The sequence below is a fragment of the Lingula anatina genome, chromosome 4 (genome assembly GCF_051362555.1).
Source record: "Lingula anatina isolate TDL-2025a chromosome 4, LinAna3.0, whole genome shotgun sequence".
Taxonomy (NCBI): Eukaryota; Metazoa; Brachiopoda; class Lingulata; order Lingulida; family Lingulidae; genus Lingula; species Lingula anatina.
This window is the reverse complement of record NC_141770.1, coordinates 25,613,944-25,637,510: the sequence shown is the minus strand read 5'-3', so window position 1 is coordinate 25,637,510 and position 23,567 is coordinate 25,613,944. Positions and strand designations below refer to the sequence as shown.

Sequence of the window (23,567 nt, the reverse complement as noted above, 5' to 3'; positions counted from 1 at the left end):
ATTGAAATTCAACTTCATTTCTTCACAACAGGAACAGTCGACTTTGTAATTGCACTTTTTAGATCAGATATACCAACTCTCTGCCGTGGAGATTCTCATCGCCTTCTTTTGAATGACTTTTTCGAAACCCGAGCTGTCGCGTTCGCTTCCTTTCCTCCTTCAATTGTGCTTTTTGAACCGAAACAATAAGTTAGGTAATGTTAGCCGAGGGTCGGCAGTTCAGCGATGATCTGTGACATTAAGCCTCAGACGCCAACTGTGCGCTTGAAGGCCGAAGACAGAGAGTCGAATCCGACAGCGTTCAGCACGATATTCTAGGAAGAAACTTAAAGAACCCTGCACCTTATTGCCCCGACCTGGGCACGCTAGCTGTATAGAAACCTAGTGCGTGGTAGTGAGAACGGGACGCTATCTATTCTGCGTTTTTCAAACTTTTTGACAAAGTGCAACCGAGGACAACTGGTTTTTCACTTTCTGAGCAATACCTCGTAGTTGTACAAGCACTCAACATTGGCTAAGTCATGTGAACAGGCTGAACTGAGCATGAACATAGGAGTAGCTCAGCTTTTCAACACATTCAACATCATCGTGCTGAAAGGAAACGGCTGGGCATCAGGCGCAAAAGAAGGTTAATTAATTACGAGGAACCCAATTACTTATCCCCGATCAAGTTTGTGAAGCCAGTAGCCAAAAAACTCGACGTTTTCCCAGAAAATGCATCGGATGCGGGTTTGAAGTTAAAGAAATCCAGGAAAGATTATGGAAAATCTCGTGTAATACTAAGTGCCCGGAAACGGCATTGGAGGGTTCTGAGCATATTAACGACAAATACGTAACTCATAACGAACGAAATTCTGCAGCAATTCAGTACAATCGCCACAGAGGCGAGACAGGAAAATTCAGTGGAAACCCAAAACAAATATCTCAGAGAAATGGTATTCCTTTAATTTTCAAGTGCAACCAAACAGGAATGATGAAAACGCAGCTTCGTCGTAGGAAAACATTCTTCTTGGTATTTTTTAAGTCTACCCGGACCTTTTTAACAGCATTAGCGCTCTTATGGAGTTTACAAACATTTCCCCAAGCGCTGGCGGCCCCGGCGAGTGGCTATCGTGTCCATGACGACGGCCGTTCACGTAGCTGGGGTCCAACTGGACTGAGGCGATATTTCGATCCATTTGACGCTTGTATGGTACAAAGTAAGTTGCATATATCAAATATGTTCGTAGGGGGATGTGACACTCTAAAAGGGATATTTATAGTTCGTGGGACTTCTGCTGTTGTCTTATTCGCCTTATCTTTTTCTTGACGGTTTGCATTTCTACCTCCTAGACATTTTACAGCCTTTTTGACTCAGTAAATACAAGCCCTGCTTTAAAACCTGTGTATTTTGTTATTCGAAAATGCTGTAGGTTTATGTAACCGTTCATTAGTTCTAACCCAGGTGAAGATATTCTACAGGTTATTTTTGAGTTTGGAGTTCCTCAGAGTCATGGTTTACTTGTAATACAAAATTGTTAATGACGCCAAGATCGTTTTAAAAATCGATTTGATTTTTATTCCATCATCCCGGAAACGTTTTCATTGTAATGATCACCGCTATGTCCAAAGATGAAAGGCATGCCTATCCAACTTCCATTTTCTTATGTCATCCATTGTATTTTGAATAAGATAATGAAGTTATTCATTTATATATAATAATTTCATTAATCATTTTTGCGTGATAAACGTGATACGGAACAGGTGCGTTGATGAAAAAACGCGTGAACACGCCAGAAGACGGAATTTGGCACAGAATTTAACTTAGCTGGAGGTTATTTACCGAAAGAACATGGAAATTAAAAATTCACTAATATGCGGAATTAACTTGGTTCCACAGTTCACTCCTCTTGGCAAAACGTAACGTCCTACAGTGTTAATGCACGTGGATACTTGCAGTATAAATGCGTTCGAATTCGAAAAGATTACAAGAAAATTGCTTCATAGCATTTTGTGTTGCTCTCTGAAAAATATGAAGCTTCATGAGGTCCTGCAAAGCATTCGCTGAAAAGTTAATATGGGTGCTTTCTCAGTGAAACTTACTTGAAACAAGATTATCACGCCTCCTCCTGGTGTTTTAAAATAGAACGCAGAAAAGCTGGTAATTATACCAGTACGTTGGAAATAAGAGAAAGCGTGTTAATTTGATTGCATTCAGCGAGAGCCCCGGGGCGATAAAGTCGAACTAACTAGTACGATAGTTTCGTTGTGAACGCATCCTGCGTTTCCTGACCAGTTCGGAGTTGCTTTGCGGGTGGTCTTTCTTCGCCAGACATCATCTGTTTTGCAAACCAACAACGGAACTTCATGTAGTTTTCTCAGTATAATTCGTTGGAATTATTATTCTGACATTGGAAAATTACATGTTAGACGACCTTGTCTCAGACAACGGTAGGCTTATAGTATTAGGCAGGTAAAATTGGCCACAAAAAAGTGTTCTTTTCTCTCATCTTGTTTTCCATAAAACACTCGGGAGGTAACCCTCACTGCGTTCAGCATCATTAAGTCAGTGACCTTATTTTCTATAATTTTGAAAAAAAAAATGTCCTGTTCCAAACGATGTTACCATCCTCTCACAGTTTTAAATGATCAAAGAAAAATCATCAAAAACATCTGCACTTTCACTCTCACTTCACAATCTCACACAAAATAGTTTCAGATCGCCAAGTGCTCTTTTTACAGATGACTTGTTTGCACTGGGAACGACTAAGCCACGTCATTTGACGTCACGACATCGCGGATATATTTTTCTGTGGCGACATTTTGAACCCCTTGATACCACAGGGGTCTCTGTTGGTGTATTCAAAATTGAAGAAGAGTCGATTGGATAGTCTACTAGCGACTCCTATAGTCAGAGAGTGGGTATCTTGAGTGATCTGCTTGTCTGGTGACGTCAAATGACTCGTTTTAGTCGATTTCCGTTATAAGTGAGATCGGTGTAGAATCAGGCCCCTACAAAACTAATGCCCTTCCTCGCGTAAAATGTTGATTGCATTCAGGCGCACTGGTTCCACGGCATGCGGTCAAGCATGTATTTTCAACAGACTGCTGCATCACTGTGTATTACTCAGTTTGATGAATTGTATTCAACATCTCTTTCGCCACAGGAACATAAAGATCGACTCCATACGTCTTTAGATAGACTACTTGATACTCCGTGGTAGAGGAAATGGGAGTTAAAGCATCAAATGATCTATTTCATCTAGACCCCATTCATCAGTATTATATTTTTTTCTTGTAATTTATCATTGTCATTTTTGAACAGCACTTTTCATTTGAAGACCACTCTTGTGAAGACAACTTAATCTTCAGGAAAATAATGGAGGGCAAACTGCTTAATTGTCCATGGTTGTTTTTCTGTTTGTTTTTTGTCACTGTTCCTTGTTAACAGGGTTATTTGCACTTGTGAATCTATTTTTTTCCTTGAATTCCCGTACTTTTCACTTTCAGTTTATTTTCTTGATCTCCTGTTTGTACCAGACCATTTTCACATTAAAGATAAATTACACCACAGTGGAATTTTTTACATCTTAAATTTTCATTGCGGCGGAGTCTACTAGTAGATACGGGCATTTTCAAGAACATCCTGCGTTCACTCATCGGCTGTCGAAGCGCATTCCTCATTATAAGAAACTATTCCTCGGGTTGCGTTTTGGAAGTATATTATAATTGTTCTGATATTTTCGGAAGCTTTCTTATATTTACTTATAAAGGTCAGCGTGAAAATTATCCACAGAACAGAAGGTTAGCTTAGGTTTATCGGAGAAACAACCAAATGCAAAATGAGAGATGAGCATTTTTTTTTCTTGCGAACCTTCAGGCACCGTTTCGTCAGTGTTTTCGTCTTTACTGTAGAAATGTTTTATTCTGGACAACTTATGTGTGTTTAAGCAAGCTGTTGAACAACACTATCATGAAAACGCTGACGAAAGACGAAAATCAGTGTATAACTCATTACATATAAACAAAAAAAATTCTATAATACAGCTTTGCCCCTCTTATCTAATTATTTTCAACCGCTCTTCGGATTTCATGGACATAAAATAGAAAGTAGCTTCTCTCTCTCTCTTTTATTCGTCTTTTTAACGTCTTTTTGTGCTGCTTTCTTTTTAACTTCTCGAAAGTAACGATAGTTTTATTTTTGTTCGTTGATTAATCCAATACTTCATCCATTCTAGAAAGTCCAGAAGAGGGTCTAGCTGTCTACTACGACTGCACGGCAGGCGGTTGGCTCCTTTCTTGTCACAACGATGGAAGATACGTAGGTCGCGCAGGACCGCACGTGAGCGCGAGGGGGAGAAGCGTATACACGTGCTTATGCGTGTGCAAGAAGGGCTATGGCGGAACAAGATGTCAAGACGAAATTGGCTATGGATATTTCAATTAGAGACCTCGTTAATTAAGAGTGGAGATTAAAGTAATGACAGAGAGAGACAAGGCAATATAAAGAAACGCACCACCGTGTTGAAGTACAAAATGTTTGAAAGAAATACTTCGATGAAAAAGAACACAAGACTCCATAGATCTAAGAATTTTGGAATAGATTTTTCACCGAGGACCGCAAGTAAAAAAATGACTGGATGATTTAGTTGAGCAAGGATACCGTAATTCCTTTTACTGAGGCAAAATTAGATGGCACTTGTTTATATGGAAAGGCAGACGATCCACAACCAAGTTAAGTAAGGAAAGAGAACGTCGTTTGCTGTTTCTCTCCGGTAAATTTGTAGAATTCATAAAATAGCACGAAGCACTGCCTGAATCTGTTAGAGACCACAATATTTTGAAACTGAAAGTGACTCAAATATTTTTAGTCCCCTCTTTTAAACCGTCGCCGTATTTCCGAGATAAATAGGATTCGCCGCTTTTCCAACAAGTACTAGTAGGCCTATAATTAACATTTCATGCACCGAAATTTAAGACTTTCTTTAAGAAATCATATACGAAAAGCGTCGACTTGGGGATCAGGGAGAACGATGAGGACACACAACCACGTGCAGGGGCGGATCCAGAGCTATATACTGACAGTCTTCCAAATTATCTTTGTTGATTCATCCTCCAATTTTGACCGTCTTCCAACATTAAAAATTGGATACCCGTCAATGTAAACTTGAAAATCTGACCGTCTTCTGGAAGACCCAGAAGACGGCCTAAATCCGCCCCTGACGTGTTACAAGAACAATTCAACTCGTCGCGCACAGTTGTACAACACGGATCTCATTTGATGGAAATAGTAGGCTATTATATCCCACTACACTTGGAACTGCTAGTTTGGAATAACGTTCAATCATCTGTGCTTGGTATTCAAAACACCATATAAATATATACGTCAAAGGCAACTCAGTTATTCATATTAATTCATTTATTCGGTGGATGAATTGTCAGAGTATAGTATCAATATTTATTTATCAATGTATCAATATATTTATTGCATCAAAATATGAAATTACAAATATGCCATTTGAAAGAGATCAGTTAATTGTCCTTTTAAAAAATCTGATACTGAATTAATATTAAGTTACAGTGACTTTAAAAATTTCCTGACAAAACTGTGACGTCATCTTCAACATCAGTTCCCCTTATTTCTTCATTTGACAAGGCTCTATTTTTCCAATAAAAACTGCTTGTACTTTTTTTCTTGGTGTTTATTCTTAAACTTGGGTACAAAGTTAACTTTAACAATCTCACTGAAACCTTCTTCCTTAATCGGCTCCTGGAATTTGCTCCTGAAAATATTAAAGTGGTTTTTATTCATTATTCTATCTTTGTTTTCACCAGTAAAATTATAAAGACCTTTTATAATATTTTTCATATATTCACTCCTTAACCAGGTTCTTAGCACACAATAATACTGTTTTTTTTTCAAAAGAATACACATCTTTTCTGACTTTATTATGAATCATACACCAGGATACCAGCTTTATTCTGCTGTAGAAAGTGGGTCAAAATAATATGATTATATACTAACATGATTCTGTACAAAAATATGTGAATTATTCTAAAGATCCAAACTACAAAATTAATGGAAACTTTAAAAAACTGACATAAAAATACTTACTTGAAAGAATTAAACACCATATCATTGATGTGTTGATGCTTGCTGTCAGTGAGTTCTCGGAACTGAAATTAAAATTAATCCCTTATTTTTTTTTCAAGCTGAACAAAACTTGATAAATAAAAATGATAAAGCATAACATAACCGTATGGAATGGCAAATGAAATATGTTCCTTAAAATAAAATTGGATTTGAACAGCTTATCTCCTGCTGAAGACACAGCATCTGACTTGGATATCAAACTGATTATCTTTTCATAATTTATTCAAAATGAAGAGGTTTTTCTCGTTTAGATTTTATTACGATAAGTAATGAGGTAGAGTGATTTTTATCCCAGTCTGGCATAAGGGAGGGATGCCATTCTTAACATTGGTATGTACAGTATGCTTTCTGTTCCCCAACCATTTGCCTTTTTACCCCAACTTTTAAATATTTCAAATTCAAAGGTTGAAAGCACAATTTAGAAAGCAATCGAGTGGAACGTGTGCATAATATTTACACTGGCCTTAACTTAACTTTAGAACTAATAGGTCCTTTTCAAATTGCGTAGTATACTTAAAGATTTATAGTTTGTACTGATACACTTTGATAATGTGACAACTTTAAATAACCTGGCTATTATGTAAGACCCCATTCCCACAGATATCATTGGTCTACATGGATTCACCCAACTCTGCAGGGTCCTTGCTAAGTGCAATCAGCTTAACTGAATGACACACATTCTCTTGTTTCCAACATACTCGTATACAATCACCAGCTTTTCTGTATTCTACTTAACACCTAGAAGTATATGTATCATTCAGTTAAGCTGGTTGCAGTCAGCGCGAGTCCCCGCAGAGTTGGGTCGATTCACCTAGACCAATGATGTTTATGTGAATGGGGTCTAAGAGAGTCATCTTAATGAAGCTAACCGGCTGAATACACCAATTTACCAACTTCCACCCCTTTTAGCATATAATAATATCTTAAAAGACCTCTCAAAGTATATTGATAACATATACATGTACTGCTTAACGTGAAAGGGCCCTAGTTAATTTCAACAGAATTTTGAGATTTCTGCTTTCAACTCTTTTAATGAAGGGCTTTTAAGTACTTTGTAAGTGATATTTAACTAAGAGATATTTTTAGAAAGAAATCTGCATATTTTAAAGTAAACACTAAGTTCTCTTTCAGAGTGGTAAAAAAAGAGAAAAATATTATGCACAATGCTTTAAGTAGAAATAATAACAACAAAATTCAGTTCAAGTGCCAATACTCCTAATACCCTCCCTGTGCATATTTGTAAATCCTCACTGCTAGCCATCAGATGAAAAAAAATTATTAAAACTTCCAACCTCATTATAAACAACAATGTTAACAGCAACAGGAAAACAATGCAAGTTTCACAATGTGGCCCAACTTCAGGGATTCAGAAATTCTGGGACAAAGTTGAATACCTAAACACCCATGTACCCAAGTACTCTACAAGCCCTGGACATACTACCCTTTTAAAGCTGTAATTGAAGTGATTCAAAACAATGCACTTAGATCAAATGGCAAGTGGCATTCTTGTACTCAGCTTAATGGGGATGTCAGAAACACCCTTGTCACTCAATTTCATTAGTTTTCTTTGTAGGAGACAAGAGACAGATATGTGTCCATACACCAGATGTGCCTCTTTTCCAATTCGAGTCAAATGCCTTTCATTATGGCAAATTACCCAACAAATTGTTCGACACTAACCAGTGAAACAATGACAAATGGCTGGCCTTAAAAAAACATCCAACCTTGGAAAGAAAAAAGCAATGGACTGTAACACTGAGCTGACCTTCACATATCTTTTAACCAAAAAGTAACAAAGCCAAATGCACAACATTACTGAATTCTCCAACCCAAGCCAGAATGGAGAATATTTGCTGGCAGCTGATTCAAATGAAGAAAAATGAACCTGAACCAATAAATTAATTCCCTTATAATTTTCCTTTTTTCAAAACATTTTTTCAAGCTGTTCTACAGTTTGCGAAGTGATACAAAATGAAATGATAAAACTATTTCTGATAAGTGCTAATATCTGACAGAGACACTGTTTTCCATGTTACACAACACAGTCACCTGTCACAAATGGATTCAATGATCTATGACTTAAGGTGCATTCACAATGGAACTATCGTACCAGGTAGTGCTTACTAAATCCACAGGGACTCTTGCTGAATGCAATCAGATTAACACATCACCTCATTTCCAATGTACTTGTATAATCTCCAGCTTTTCTGTATTCCACTCAACAACAGGAGGAGTGTTAATCTGATTGCTTTCAGTAGGAGTCCCCACGGAGTTAGTTTGAATTACCTAGTTCAATAGTTTTATTGTGAGCATACCCAATGTGTCCATGCTGTGACAGCTGAGATCAACTCACAGCCAATGACAAGACATGCATGACCAGCCTGGCAACAACAGACAAAGGCAGACATTTTATTCCAAATACAAAAAATATTAAGAAAAATTCCAATATTGCAGTTCAGTGACATTAATTGTGATGCACCTGATAAGTGATAAAAATCTCAATTCTCTTCCACTGTCAGAAATCACTGATACCATGGGTCACATGAAATGCAATAAATCATGACAAACTCTTGGCAAGTCATCACAACAAGTGACTGCACTTCAGATAAATATTTCTCATTTCAAAAACAAAGTAGACTGTCATGATGAATGGTTGGCTAAACATTCAGATCAGTGCATTGTGCCTTTTCTTCTCCTAAAAATAGTTTTCACCAGAATCCATTACCCATCAACCACCCCTTGGAATTTCAGCCCACAGTTAAATTCCAATAATATTAAATGAAAAGGTAACCATGGCAATGATCCTCCTCTCTCTGAAAAGTGATAAACTGTGCAACATTATATTTTATATCCAACTTCAGAGTCTGTGGAAACGATTTCCAATCTTAATCTTATGTGCTCTCCAGAGGCAGATTGAGGCCGTTTTCTGGGTCTTCCGGAAGATGGTCAGATTTTCAAGTTTATATTGATGGGTATCTGATTTTTTCTGTTGAAAGACCATCAAAAATGGAGAATGGATCAACAAAGATCATTTGGAAGACTGTCAGAAAATATCTCTGGATCCACATAGTCAGTTTTGACCAAGCCAATGACAAGATTTATAACAAGATTAAGATAAGTGTGTTCACAATGAAACTATTGTGATAGGTAGTTCGAACTGACTCCACATGGCAATTGGCTGAATGCGATCAGATTTACAGATTAGCATGCCTCCTCCTGACTTTAAGTAGAATACAGAAACCTGGTGCTTACACAAGTAGGTTGGAAACAAGAAGAGGCATGTTCATCTGTTTGCATACAGCGAGAGTCCCCGTGGAGTTAGTTTGAACTACCTAGTGCGATAGTTTTATTGTGATCACACCCACAGACATATAACCTTTTCTGTCTTATAATTACTTACCCTTTCGTTATGCCTGCAATGGTTGAAAGATGCAGTGAATACAAAGCACCTACAAGGGACCCCAGCCTTCTTTGCACAGTCCACGTACCTGCAACAAATAGACAATGAAAAGATTAAAAAAAAAGAAAACATGCATTGTGCATTTATATCCAAGCCTTGAATTCTTAAAATGCTTTCCCATTCGGTTTAAATGGTGGTTAAAAAATCAAGTTACTCGAGTGATACTTGTGCTATGTCTAGAACCATCTCAATGTTGCAGGGCCAATTAAGTGGTTTTTGACCACACCCAATTGTGCAAAGAACTTCAGATTCACAAATTTCTGGGAAATACAAAAGAGGTTTGTATGGTGATTACTAGGTCTTTCCAATAGGGGAAAATTGTGAATTTTTCAGATGCTGTATTTTTAGGATATAATTTCTCAAAATTAAAACATTCCTATTGAGTAGTAGCAACAAAATAAAAAGCAGGCTACTCTATAGTTCTATATTCCATGCAGTAAAAGCACCACAAATGCTATTATATAGAAATGTAATTTTGTGATCATAAAAAATACATATCTGAAAGTTAAAAAAAAATTGCCAATTAAAAAGATCGAGCAGGCCCATAGCCGGGGGGGGGGGGGTTCGGGGGGTTCGAAAGAACCGCCCCTTTTGCTGGGAAAAAGTCCACTCTGGGTAAAATTTGATCTAGGTACATGAAGTTTTTAAGGGAAAAGTTCCACTTTTTTAGAAAAAGAACCCCCCTTTTGAAATTGCTGGCTACGGGCCTGTCGAGTCATTTCCGTAATGTCTGAAACTCAGGGTGTTAAAAAGGTCCCTGAGCAATTAAGTCGTCTGGTGACATCATTCACACTACTCGATATGTGTATTTCCAGTCTACTAGTTAAATATAAAAATATAAGTGTTAGCTCTGAAACCAAAAGCAATGACCTGAACAAGGTACTACAGATGACAGGCCATTCTTTCAAGCCAGTCTGATGCCTAATTTAAAACAAATTATTCCTTATCTCGGCTAGCCTGATCAATGTTCTTGGTAACAATTTCCGACAATTACCATATGCAGGTCAAGTAACCCTTACAGGTTGAATACCCTGAAGTGTAACGTGCCCTGGCATGTACACTCACCTCGTGCCTCCGAGCACGCAAAATCATATAACCTTTTAAGATGCTAGCTAGCTCTGACACTAATATACAGGGATGTGGGAAAGTCAAGCATTAATAAAACTTATGTTATCCCTGTCTACTGACGGATTATGCATAGGCCATAGGCACTGTGTAATAGATTTTGAACAAACTGATCCCTTGAAGCCAAAAAAATAAAGAATTCAAGAACATGTTCTGTCATTTTCATCCCAGACGCCAAACATGAAAAATCAAGTAACTCCCTCTGAGATGAAAAGAAAATGAGTCAATGTAAAACATAACGTCTAACTTCAGGTGCATCCTCATGTCAAAATGAATTCTAATTAATACATAAATCAATGAACTAAAAGAGTTAAGGAATTTAGTAAGTCAATGCATAGACTTCATATACCTGGGTGAGAAAAAATGGAAAAATGAATGAAAGCACACATTAGTCTTGTATTCAGTATGATTTTAAAGGGGGGGAGGTTACTTTTTTTTAAGAGGACCTTTTTACTCCTTGGTCGACCACACATAAGAAATAGCACAGAACCTAGATGAAATTTTGATTCAGAGGAGGCCTTTTCTGTCCAAAGGTGATGTTCTTTTTATTCTCCCCCCTCCTTTTCCAATTCACCCTGTCTGTGTGCCAGCATATAAATGACTAAAAAAAAAAAAAAAAAGGTCTTAAAACATGAGACAGCTAGTGCATCATTTAAGCAGGGGCAGATCCAGAGATATTTTCTGACAGGGTTCTAAATTATCTTTATTGATCCATCCTCCATTTTTTGACCGTCTTCCGACAAAAAAATCAGATACCAGACAATTTAAACTTGAAATTCTGACCATCTTCCAGAAGGCCCAGAAGACGGCCTAAATCCGCCCCTGCTAACTCTGACACACTTCAAGCACAAAACTTTTTTTAACAGCTCGGCTTTAGCCGCTAAATCTGAGAGATGGACTGGTAATGCCAACCTGACAGACTGGCATGTATTTGAAAGATTGCATGATTTACACGGGAGACTTTAAAAAATTTTTGGCAGATTCTGGAACGATACTCGCAGCTTTACAATTTCTATTTCAATTGAAGATTGATAGATAATACTTCCTAGGCTAACTCCAACATGTCGAACACCTCAGATCATTTATTTTAATGAAAGGAAATATAAAATCATTTTTTGCCAATAAATGACTATGATACTTTGCCAATTTCAATTACAATTAAAATTACTATAATACTCTTTTGACCCAAAATTAAATTTAACAAGTAAAATATCTGGTTGAGAAAATCTCTGCTATTGTGAGCCCAGAATAACTAGTATACAGCTTAGTTCACAACTCTTAAAGTTTAGTCACGTAAAAAAAGCCTTTGATCATAAGTAGGATTTATTGAAATGGTATTTTATTGACAAAATGTGCATTTTTTATTTGCAAACTTTGTTCATTCAGCTTAAAAAAACGCAAGGTAATATGACTGATGAAATTTATACTGAAACCCATTTAAAGAACATTCATACTGTGGTTGAGATTTTTGTTAACGTAATGTTATACTTTTAGATAAGAGTACAACATTCTTGCACAGAATTCTAAATCAGATGTAGTGTTTGAAGTTGTGATCATTTCCCAGACTTCCTACCTCCCCCATTTAAGAACTTTTTTTAACAAACTGAAAAAAATTAAAGAATGTACATCTTACAAAAGCTTTTTTATAAATCATACAAGAAGTGTTCTTCAAAGCAGAAAATAAGGCTTCGTTCACATGCAATGTCTATTTTCTAAATTCTATTTTCTATTCGCGCTATCTTATGATCACGGTCTGTGTCCTGAATATCCCGTGGCGTAATTACTGGCAGCGCGAGCCAGTTACTTATAGTAACTTATAGTAACTGGCTCGTGCTGCCAGTAATTACGCCGCGGGATATTCAGGACACAGACTGTGATCATAAGACATACCGCGAATAGAAAATAGAATTTAGAAAATAGACATTGCATGTGAATGAAGCCTAAATCATTTAACATTTTTTCTAAAAATCATACAAGACAGGTTCAATAAAGTAGGAAAAAATCAACTACGTAAGAGGTCTGGCCCCAATTACCTTGTTTTTACTATACACTACTGGGCCTTCTCCAACATTGCTTTGTTTAAAGGTACATCATGGTATACCATATGCATATGCTTTGAATATTTCCAAAAGTAACTTTTTTGGTCTTTATATCGTGAGAGTGTGGTCTAAATTAATAATGATTTATTTTCAACTACATTATTTAATTAGAAATGGTACAAAACGAGATCTTTGTACAGAAACCAGATGGGCAATGATTCACGAGTATAAAAAAATTGCCTTTGTCGTACAGAAAATGAGATTTGGTGTGAAAATCACTTATAGAACACCTTGGAGTAAATGTGTTAAATGCTACATCAGATTATTGTGGAGAAATAGGTCAAGTGTAGGTGGGGTTCTATCAGTTGTTCAAAACTAATGCTTGCTAGTAAATCAGAATTAAATGATAATTCATGTAAATGTCCCAGTTCATACCAGTCTAAACTTAAACTGTTTCAGTTCTGAATATGGTTACCACAGATAAATAGGTAGGTAGACAGACTGACAGGCAGACTGACAGACAGACAGATGGACAGATTCACAAAAAAAGACAGATAAATGAATACAAGATTAACCAGTGATTTTTTAGCCTTATTCTGCCTACTAAACACGAGAACCAATACATCACATTTTTAAAGTTTTTAATATGCTTAAAAGTATTCACAACTTTGGAAGGTAATCTAAAAACATGTGTTAATGGTGTAAAGCATGTTCTAAATTACCACATATCTACCCAGCATATCATACATCTAGCAGCCATATCTGTAACAAAAATGTACTTTAACTTCAAACTGATGTAGACAGTGTCTGACCTCTTACGTGTTTCCTTGTCTGGGTTTGTGTTGTCCACTGCTACGCTCTTTCCTTCCTTCAGTGACTTCTCACAAACCTGCACACATTTCTGCCACGTGCCCAGGGTGTCCTAAAAATTCAGTAAAAAATGGCTGAAAACATGTTAATTTGTAAAATTACTTTTTTATTACACTGAAACAGAACAATGGGTTTAACGCAGGTCTGTTACGTCGCTATGCTTCATAGTAGAAGGAAACTCCCATATCAGACACACCTGTTGTAGCTGGAAACTAAATCCTATTCAAAAGAAGATGAAGTTGCTCTCATGAATTCTTTTCTTTTTTTTTAATATAATACTTAAGTAACAGTTAAGATTCTTTCAATCTCTCTAAAAAATAAAGAGAAAAAAGTATTTAAAGGCCTTTTCATGTTATTTGTTAAGATATGATAGCAATTTAGTTTTTCAAATCATTTTTAATATCAATATTTCCATTAATATTACATGGCTACAGGAGTAAAAGTGACCTCCTGATGTTGACAAAAAATATTTTTCACACACGTGTGTGTCATCACATGCCTAGGTGAATATAACATGGACGCATGTGTGATATCCACTGACTCTTGCTCCAACATCTGCTTTACTTGAATACTTTGCCAATGCCGCAATTCATTTTTCAGTGATCTGGAAGTAGCTTACCTTCCCCATAGTGAGCCAGTGTTTAGCTCTGTTCACACAGCAATAAGTAGTGCGAACCGGTCAAAGACCAATGCATGATCTGTGCAATAAATACTCTACGTATATTCAGTTAGCACTGCTTCAGGCAAACACCACTGCATGAGGTAATTCAATCAACATTTAAATGATCATGAATTTGGTGAGAGCAATTTTGGGATCACTGGATCACACATGTTATTAACAGTGGACAGGTTCTAGACATGTCCTTTCTTTGAATCTTTCATGTGTAAAAATGTTTGATACATGTACCCCCTGTACTTCCTCTTGAGAGAAAGCACCTTTTTACCTGTTGTGTAAAACTAGCTGTACTCCTGTACTCAGTGTAAACTTTTAAAGTAGACCGTCAGGCTTAGGGCTGTTAACTTTGAGGGGGAGCAAAATCAAATACTTTGTGGTTTTTAAACAATTTGTATATTCACAAGTGCAGACCTACCTATAAAAACATTTTATGGCTGTTTTTTTTTTTTTTTTTTTTTTTTTTAGATGATATTTGTAATCTATTTAACTGTGAGTATTTGCTGCCTTGTTCAATTAAAAATTAAAAGGTTTATAAAAAAGGTCTGAAATTTTATATTAATGAATAAAAAAAGGTGTCATATATCACATAAACAACTTTTGCATATTTTTCTATTTTTTACGTACTCTGTTTACATGGATATAGTCTTCCGGCACCAGATACTGCTTCACAAATGTTGATTTTCCACCTGAAAAACAAATACCAAAATTTAACTTGTTTTGAATTTAAAAATTTTAAAAATCATATTAATTAATTAAATCTCTTCAAAAAAAATTAACTAAGATGCTAGTGTTCAATGTATGGATTAATTGTTCCAAGTGAAAGCTTAGACAGGATAACACTGGCAAGGAAGTTGTGATGTCTCATTCATGTATATACTAGAGAAGCTGCTCCATATACTATAATACTCAAAGACTGAGGTCTGATCTCTTACCAGAAATTTCTTTTGGGAAAAATAGAGTAAAATGAATCCATTTTTTTATTTCCTTTTAGTCAAACAAATTCTCAGCATTAGGCAATCTTAATATTTTAAACTTGCTTGAATTTCAAAATGTGTTTTATTTTTTCACATATACACTTCATAAGTGAAATGTCAAAATGTTGTTTCTTAGAAAAGAAAGCGAGAATGAATACAAGCCTGAACATTTGGCCACTTACATGCTGGCACCCCAACCATAAGTATCACCTAGAAAACAAACGTATAACAATACTACTGCAGTTTTTATTGCAACAATTACAAAAAGATTACTGGGCTCGTCCGGGATTTGAACCCGGGACCTCTCGCACCCAAAGCGAGAATCATACCCCTAGACCAACGAGCCAGTTGATACTGCGTGGACGAAATTTTAGTCCAAGATCAAAGATACATAATAAAGCAAATATTCTAATGCACTGTATCTATTTCCGTATAATTTATCGTTTTACACTTTACTGAAGTACAATTTGCTGCCATAGTCGGTCTTTGAAATGTCTATCAAGTATAAGAACGTGTATCTCACTTCTAGGGGAGAGACAAAAGATAATTTTGACAAGCCATTAAAAAAAAAACTTTCAAAGCATTAGAAGTAGTAGTATTAGTAGGCAAAGTATCTCAGAAAGTTACTCATATGATGTCCTTTCTGCATAAAATTATTTAAGATATGTCTGGTGAAACTGTCATCTTTTTTTGGAAATAATGTAAAAAGTCTCTCTGTGCTCCCCTCAAAAATTAGACCAAGCTATGCCACGTACTTCCTGCATTACCACTACCTGAGGCAATCAGCTGATAGAAATCAATAAACAAACACGTGCTGAAGTCCCCAATGAACATTTAACTTGTAAAGGTATTACACAGACAAAAGTATTGTACTTTGTTGCTAATCATCAGCTTTATACATATTTTCATAGCTTTCCTCATATCCTCATTGAAGTAATAAGTTGAAAAGAGGACATGAGCTAGCTGCTCATGCTGGGCCATTTAAAGGTCGTCCTCAAAAACCTGCGTATTTAAGAGCTCTGCTTTTTCTCCATATATTGTTTCAAATTACAGACCAAATATTAGGACACCTCTCAGCAAAAAATTTGCAGAGGTTCATAAAGAATCTCTATCCAGCAAGGTAAAATATTCATGTTGTATTTGCACTTCTGCTTTTTTTTATTCTGTATATTTATTTTAATTTAGAAAGGGGAGACGGGAGGGAGAGGGTTACCATTAAAAAGTCAACATTGAAATATGTGAATAGCAGAGCAAAATATAATGTACAATTTGCTCCAACAGTTTGATTGTATTGTTTTATTTTACAGTACAACAGGCACACATGTACCTGCCTTGATGCCAAAAATAAATGTTAAAACCATAAATATGCCAATGACTGTCATGGTAGTATGATAAGATAATAAAGGATTAGGGGCTAAGGTCTGTAATTAAGGCTTACATATGAAAGGAAAAATGCTTTAAAAATGTTTGTCCCATTTCTTGATAAATTCAAATTTAAAAATTACCTGAAATAATTTTTAATCAATTAATCTGTCATTAACCTTTTCATGGCCTTTCTAGAAAATGACACCAGTTTTATTCCCAGATTCTACGATTTACCAGATCAATATTTACATAAAAGGCAAATATGTCAAAAATACAGATCTATCTCAAAACTTTTTTTTTCTTTTTCTTATTAATGAGTAGGCAGGATCATTTGTTTTTCCACTTTCTTTCAAGTTGGCTCGTTGGTCTAGGGGTATGATTCTCGCTTAGGGTGCGAGAGGTCCCGGGTTCAACTCCCGGACGAGCCCTTCTCTTTTATGCACTTCTTCCATTTTTTAGACTCATTTCGTCATTCATTTCTCGTCATATTTTTTCCTCTCTCAAAGACAACAGGCAAATTTGGAAACGATGGCTTTGCTTGCAGTGCATAGAAACATAGCATTTCAGTATTTTTTTTACTTTAATTTAAAAAACCATTTATAAACGAATACATAAAAAAAGAATTGCTTGCAGTATCTTTAACATCAAAAATATTTGTGACACTACCTTAGTGGGCTGTGCATATGCAGCTATACATCAATGTCTCTTTTGCAATAAATTGATGACATTTAGTCATGCAAACCTCCTTGAGTCTGACAAACCAATTACCTCTATTGTCTATACCTGGTTTGTATTAATTAATTAAGTAATTATCTTAGAGAATTACTTTCCACCCTCCTTTAAAATTTCCTTTCTTTGGAAAAAAAATCTTTAAAAAATTATGGATCCACAGAAGTTACCAAAACTGTCACATAGCAAGACTTGGAAACACATTCAACTGAGATTATATATCACTACAGACACAATAGCTAATTGTTTGATTAAGTAATTCCTGACATAATGATTCAGGTAGACCCTGCTTCTTTACCTGCTAATAATCAGCAAATACAAACTAAACATGGGAATTAATATACAAAGAAAGATGTAATTAACTTGGGTAATTAATCATGTTTAATCAAACAAAAGGCAGAAACATTTTGTGACAGTTGCTAAAAAACTAAATAGTAAGAACAGTTAAATGCTTAACTTACCTCTTGTTTATCTGATGTTATGTTAGTAGTGGATGGAGTGAGAAGTGTCACATCAGATTTTAGATCTCTCTGAAAAAATAATCGAATAAAAACAGTAAATAAATGAAAAGGAAAACTCATGAATGGATAAAGAAGCAAAAATATCACAAGCATTTTTTCTGCATCTTACAAGTTTAATTATGAAAACTCATATTTAGAAAACACATTTAAATGTGTTTTATTTTTATTGAATTGTTGAAAAAAATTTACTGAATCAATCATACAACTTTGCACTACTGACAGTATTAAATAGGAATTAAAAATTTTTTAAAACAAGAAAGCAAAATTATTTAATAATATCTGACTTACTGGATCAAATTCTGGCATGTTAAAAGGAGCTGGTTTATGTCCCAAGAAATACTCTTCTGGTGTATAAAACTTGATGCCAATGTTCAAGGCAAACTGAAGAAGAAGAAATATGTTAGTCAAATGCTGATTTGTACAAAAAAAATCAAAGAAAGCTCTTCTATTCAACTTATATAGAAATCATGCCACAAGTTTTTAATCTATTTTCAACAAATTAATGAAAAATTGATAGTTTTAGTCATACATACTAGTCTGTCGCCACATGAAAAATCTTTTTTCTTCTTTTTATCTTTGTTTTCTGGTCTGCCTGCTGCATCTGGAATAGATAATTCAATAGGGTATAATATTGTAAAGTACTGGCCATCACACTCATGTGTATTTAGATGTTAGATATGAGTGAAATGTTACTGTGGAAATGAAAATGTTGCCTTACCTCCAACATAAAATGACTGCTTGAGATCCACTTCAATGTTATCATTTTTCTGAAATTAAATATTAAAGACTAATGATGGAAGATAACCTACATTTTTTTTGTTAATTTGTTAATATTTCATTGAGTAATGTTAATATCATGCTTTACTATAAAATTTGTCAAATTCAAAAGAAAAAATAATAATACTTGGCCATATAAAATTGAATGTATAAGTTTTTTCCATAATATATCCTTCATTATATCTTAAAAAAAAACAAAAACAAAAAAAAAATTGAAGCAATACCAAAGTGTGTGCCCAGATCTACTGTGTATTTCACCATGAACCAACCACCTACCTCATCAAGTAGAACATTCCACACACCCAAGCTTGGTTTTCTATACAACCCTGAGCCTGTTGACACAAACACCTATAAACAAATAACTTTTATCAATCTCAAAAACCATTTTTACAACCTTATTTGAATGTCATACTACTTTGCAATACTTAATATAATTTCATCTTATATTTTAAAGAAAAAGAAGACACACACCAGGACATCTTTTTTCAACACTGGTAAACTAATTTATCCACCCCCCTAAAAAATAATAAAATAAATAATAATTTAGGAATTTAACTGTAATAGCTAAATGTAATACTTTCACATGTGAATTCCCTAACATATATCACTTACAAATTGGACATATTATATCATATTATATCAATATACATTTTTCATCAAGAAATGGCTACAAATAATTCATGACGGTGAATAAATGAAAAATATTAAATTTCTTCATATGGGGATTTTAAGAAAATATAACCACAATCAGAAACAATACCTGTACTGGGATATTCAGTTTACTGGTTATATTTTCCACTTTTCTCTGAAACTCCTGTTCTGTCATCTTTCCTTTGCTTATCCCTGACTGGTTGGTAAAGAAGACCACTTTGAATCCATCAGCCAGCAACTTCTTTAACTTCCCAGGGACTTCTGGATAGAGTATCCTAGAAAACAAAAGTCATTTCATTTGGGTAAAATTAAAGATTTCCAGTATTTCTAGGCAGACTGCTGTCTGTCATAACTAGACAGTAAGGTTTGCAAATACACAGACAATAAACTAAAAATTCCAGAAAGACAGAAATTGTAAACAGACTCTTACAAAGATATTTAAAGTCAAGAGATATTAAGCCATTTTTCACATCTAATGGCACTTTGATTAGAAAACTCAGATAGTGGAAAAACATTAATGAGTACTGAATACAATTAAACATTAAATGAATGAAATAAAATAAAGCAGAACAGAAATGCTCCTTACTTCCAGTCACCAATATTGATGGGGAAAACTCTGCCAGAATTTGTTGTTATGATAGTTCCATCTAGATCAAACCCAGCAATCTGAAAAACAAATGTCTTCAATATGTACTACATTTCCATGAAATTTCCTAATTACAATCATAGGTGTTTGTTTAAATATGTTTTTTTTGCAGGTTATAGATGAAGAGGCATAGGAGAAAGTCCTTTGAGTGACAGCTAAGTGTATTGTGATTGATAACCATCTAATGACTTAAATATACCATACTTGGACATTGTCAAATAAAACTTTTATTGATCCAAGCTTAAAGCATCTTAACACCATAAATTGTAAAAAACATACGTAGATCTAATAGGTAGATCATTAGAGATAATGACTGCAGGTTTAAAATGACCAAGATGGCTTCATATTTTGCTTGTACTAAGCACTAAGATTGAAAACTTAACCTGGAGAAGTCTTTTGGATTGAATGAATGAATGAAGTGAAGGTGAAAAGTTTCAAATGTGCAATCAAAATCTCTTTTATGAATTATTTTTGCATTGAATTTCATTCCTTAAACCTTTAAGATAGAGTGCAGAACTACTTTGGAAAAAAAATTTAGTTTATCAGTTTTCCTCTACAATTAGGTAAAGACCCCAGCAGTACCTGGAGGGTTAAATGTACACTGTACCTTAGACCTGGATCGGACCCCTTTGCCTGTGTAGATCATCAACTTCTCTTTACTTTCCCATCTCGCCTCAGATGTTGCTTTTCCCTGTTTCTGGTTGTCATGACTACCATAACCTGATGGAACTGGACCCGAATTTAAACTGGCAGAAGTATCTGGTGAGCTCATTTTCTGAAACGTTTCCTTCATCATTTGAAGTTTCTTTTGGATTTCTTTTTCTTCTTCATCATCCTCATCACTTAGGTCATTATGAGAAGTAACATTTTCAATGTCTTTTGTGGAAACAGTTTCCGAATCATCAGATTTTAGTCGTTTACAGCCCTCATAAGAACCACCCTCATCAAGCTTTCTTTTTCTGGTAACATTTGAGCCATCAGATTTGTCCTTTGAAAAATAGTCTGCAATACTTTTACTTTTCTTGTTTGTTTGTTTTTCAATCTTAGCATTTTCTTGCTTATTCAGCCCACTCCTTGTAGAGTCCCCTCCTTCGAATTTGATGAAATGTGGAAATTTTCCTTTGATAACATGTAAAATATCCCCATCACCTATGACTGCTTCATCATTCTTGGCTAAGATGTCTTCATTTTCTCCTAGGGATGATGGGTTGGGGCCTATCTGCTTTACTTTCACCACAGATTTACTGTGATCTGCTGTTAACACAACTGTAAAATAATGTATATATGCAAGTACGTATACTGTGTACATTTGTAGCTTGTGAGTCTATGACTTATTTCTAAAAAATACAGATTTATAAATAGTTTCTATACACATATCAAAAATTTTGCTTTCGTCCTGAAGATACTTACTAGTCTATTTTCCTAACCTACCGGTACAGTACATGTAATCCTTAATCCTGCAATCAATTCCTACTATATATTACTTAAAACTGTAATGTGTGTGAATGCAAACACACACACACATACTAGTACTACTGTAGTATATGCATGTGGCTGTGATTGTGCACTACTTTATGTACTGTATATTGTGCATGCCTTTTAATAAGGTACTGACTTTGTGAATGAAAATAAACAGTGGTGGAGAGAACACTTACAAGTATATTTTAAGATTGTGCATCTCACCACTATTTGTTTTTATTGTAAAATCCAACTTTTTAAGTTGCAAATAAATACATATAATTATTATTAAGAATTCTCCCTTACGCTGGTTACGAGAGCACTTGCTGTCTTTAATCTTCATCACAGGACCCCTTCCAATACTGACTGGGACTTTGTCTGGCAGGGGTACTGGTTCATGTGAGCTCTGTTTGCAGACCAAATAACATTTAGATGCCATTGCTGTGCTGTACCTAAAATATATATCAGAACATGGATAGTTGTAATCAAATGAAATGAAAATGGAGTATTACATGTATTTTAATAGCCATTCATAAATATAGTTTTTGCAAATGAAAAGAGTAATCGTGTGCTATTTGCTTAAATCTAGAAGTCAAATAAAGCTGACATGATCAGCTAAAAACTAAATCAAGTGTGGCCTATCGTGTAACTACAGTAGAACTGGCTTAGTTAAAGATCTAACTTGATCACTAGTACATGTTCATGTACATAGTAGTAGTAAAAGGTACTGGCGGGGCCGTACTGACAACTAGTGTTTATGCTGAGAATTAGCCAACTCCATAAGGTTTTTAAGTGCTGAATGAATTCACTGTTACATTGTCTGATATACCTGTATTTCAAACGATTTGCTGTGCTGTATGATCGAAATGAGAAGAGAAAAGAAGGTAAGCTGTGGTCTATCGCCCTCCCTAAGCTCCACATGTGGAACCTCCAAACATTGAAGAGTTGGATTAATGCGTTAGATGTGACGCGATTCTTACACCGCAATCGTCTCCCTTCCAGCTGTAGTGATTTTTTTGCGTGTGATATCAAATATCATTACTGGGCTTATTTGTTTGACATGAACTAATTGATCAACTTGTTTATTCTTTTAGCCACTCCAACATATAAAAAACATTCAAATTCTATTTTAAGTTGAGCAAAAATATTCATTAGCTTGGTAGTTGGATCATAAGTGAAAATGATCAAACACAAGCCGAAATATTTTAATACCGTTAGCTTTGTGTGTGTGTGTGTGTGTGTGTGTGTGTGTGGGTGTGTGTGTCGGTGGGGGTGGGGGTTGGGGGGGCATGTGTGTCATGTCCTCTCCCCCCCCCCCCCCCCCCCCCCCCCCCCGCCCACTTATAGCCTCGAAACTTGGACAAATAAAAAAAGTTCGGAGGTATCTTCCCCACCCCCCTTTCTTCTTCCCAAAAATAGTATAACAATCAAGAAATTATGTCCTTCTTATAGCTAAATTGATCTCGTTCATTGCCGGGCTATTTGCCGAGAAATGCCCCCCCCCCCGCCCCCCAGGAACATCCTGGATCCCTAGTATCCACAAAACGAATACTTACATCTTGTTTTCTAGATCTTTTTTACGTTCCTGTCAGTGTCCGCTGATACTTTCACCCTATCCTTTTATTCAAAACATAAACGTTTTGAGTTTGTTTTTTAAATCTATTGCTCTCATTTGTTCTGAACGAGGACTCAAGTCACATAACGCTAATTATCAACTAGAAAATCGCTGTTTTTGGAACAAAATAGGCCTATTCGTCCTTTATTTCATTGAGATAATTGAGCTGACTAATAAAATAATCAGACGACACCTCAGCAGCACCTGTATGCCTTTAAGGCTTCCATTAGTAATGTCTAAAAACACAAACCTGGTTTGAGAAAGGAGGGAGACATCCCTGTCACCACATCCCTGGCAGATTGAATGGACAGTAAAATTTCCCGTGTTTTCACAAATTTGATGGGTAGGTCCTGTTGTTTTCTTTGGCAGATTGAATAGATGGGGATTCTGTCGTATTATTTTGTCGCTGATCTTGATGAGTGATATTGATGTTTTATAAAATGCTCCATACCCCGAGGCCCGACGAAAATAACGTACGCGTATGTAATTTTGTCATTCATTTTGACACAGATTTCACCTAACATTACA

The 23,567-nt window shown here is 35.5% G+C and overlaps 1 protein-coding gene, 1 long non-coding RNA gene and 2 other non-coding genes across 4 annotated transcripts; 2 read left to right on the top strand and 2 right to left on the bottom strand.

Moving 5' to 3' along the window:
* Positions 1-73: 73 nt before the first annotated feature.
* On the top strand, positions 74-5,670 carry LOC147762668 (uncharacterized). The gene is made up of 2 exons (XR_015333986.1): positions 74-1,199; positions 4,218-5,670. It is a non-coding gene; the product is annotated as an uncharacterized LOC147762668 (long non-coding RNA).
* LOC106157850 (uncharacterized protein F21D5.5) lies at positions 5,381-22,361 on the bottom strand. Its single transcript, XM_087011437.1, has 16 exons — positions 22,254-22,361; positions 21,731-21,876; positions 20,574-21,232; positions 19,907-19,986; positions 19,430-19,595; positions 18,946-19,017; positions 18,611-18,659; positions 18,426-18,493; positions 18,181-18,273; positions 17,833-17,901; positions 15,460-15,487; positions 14,928-14,989; positions 13,570-13,679; positions 9,534-9,621; positions 6,095-6,156; positions 5,381-5,762 (listed from the first exon to the last, which is right to left on the bottom strand). The coding sequence occupies exons 1-16, from the start codon at positions 22,343-22,345 to the stop codon at positions 5,639-5,641; spliced, it is 1,968 nt and encodes a 655-aa protein (XP_086867563.1). The 5' UTR covers positions 22,346-22,361; the 3' UTR covers positions 5,381-5,638.
* Positions 15,552-15,623, bottom strand: Trnap-ugg (transfer RNA proline (anticodon UGG)). Its single transcript has one exon. It is a non-coding gene; the product is annotated as a tRNA-Pro (tRNA).
* On the top strand, positions 16,999-17,070 carry Trnap-agg (transfer RNA proline (anticodon AGG)). The gene has a single exon. It is a non-coding gene; the product is annotated as a tRNA-Pro (tRNA).
* Positions 22,362-23,567: the final 1,206 nt, after the last annotated feature.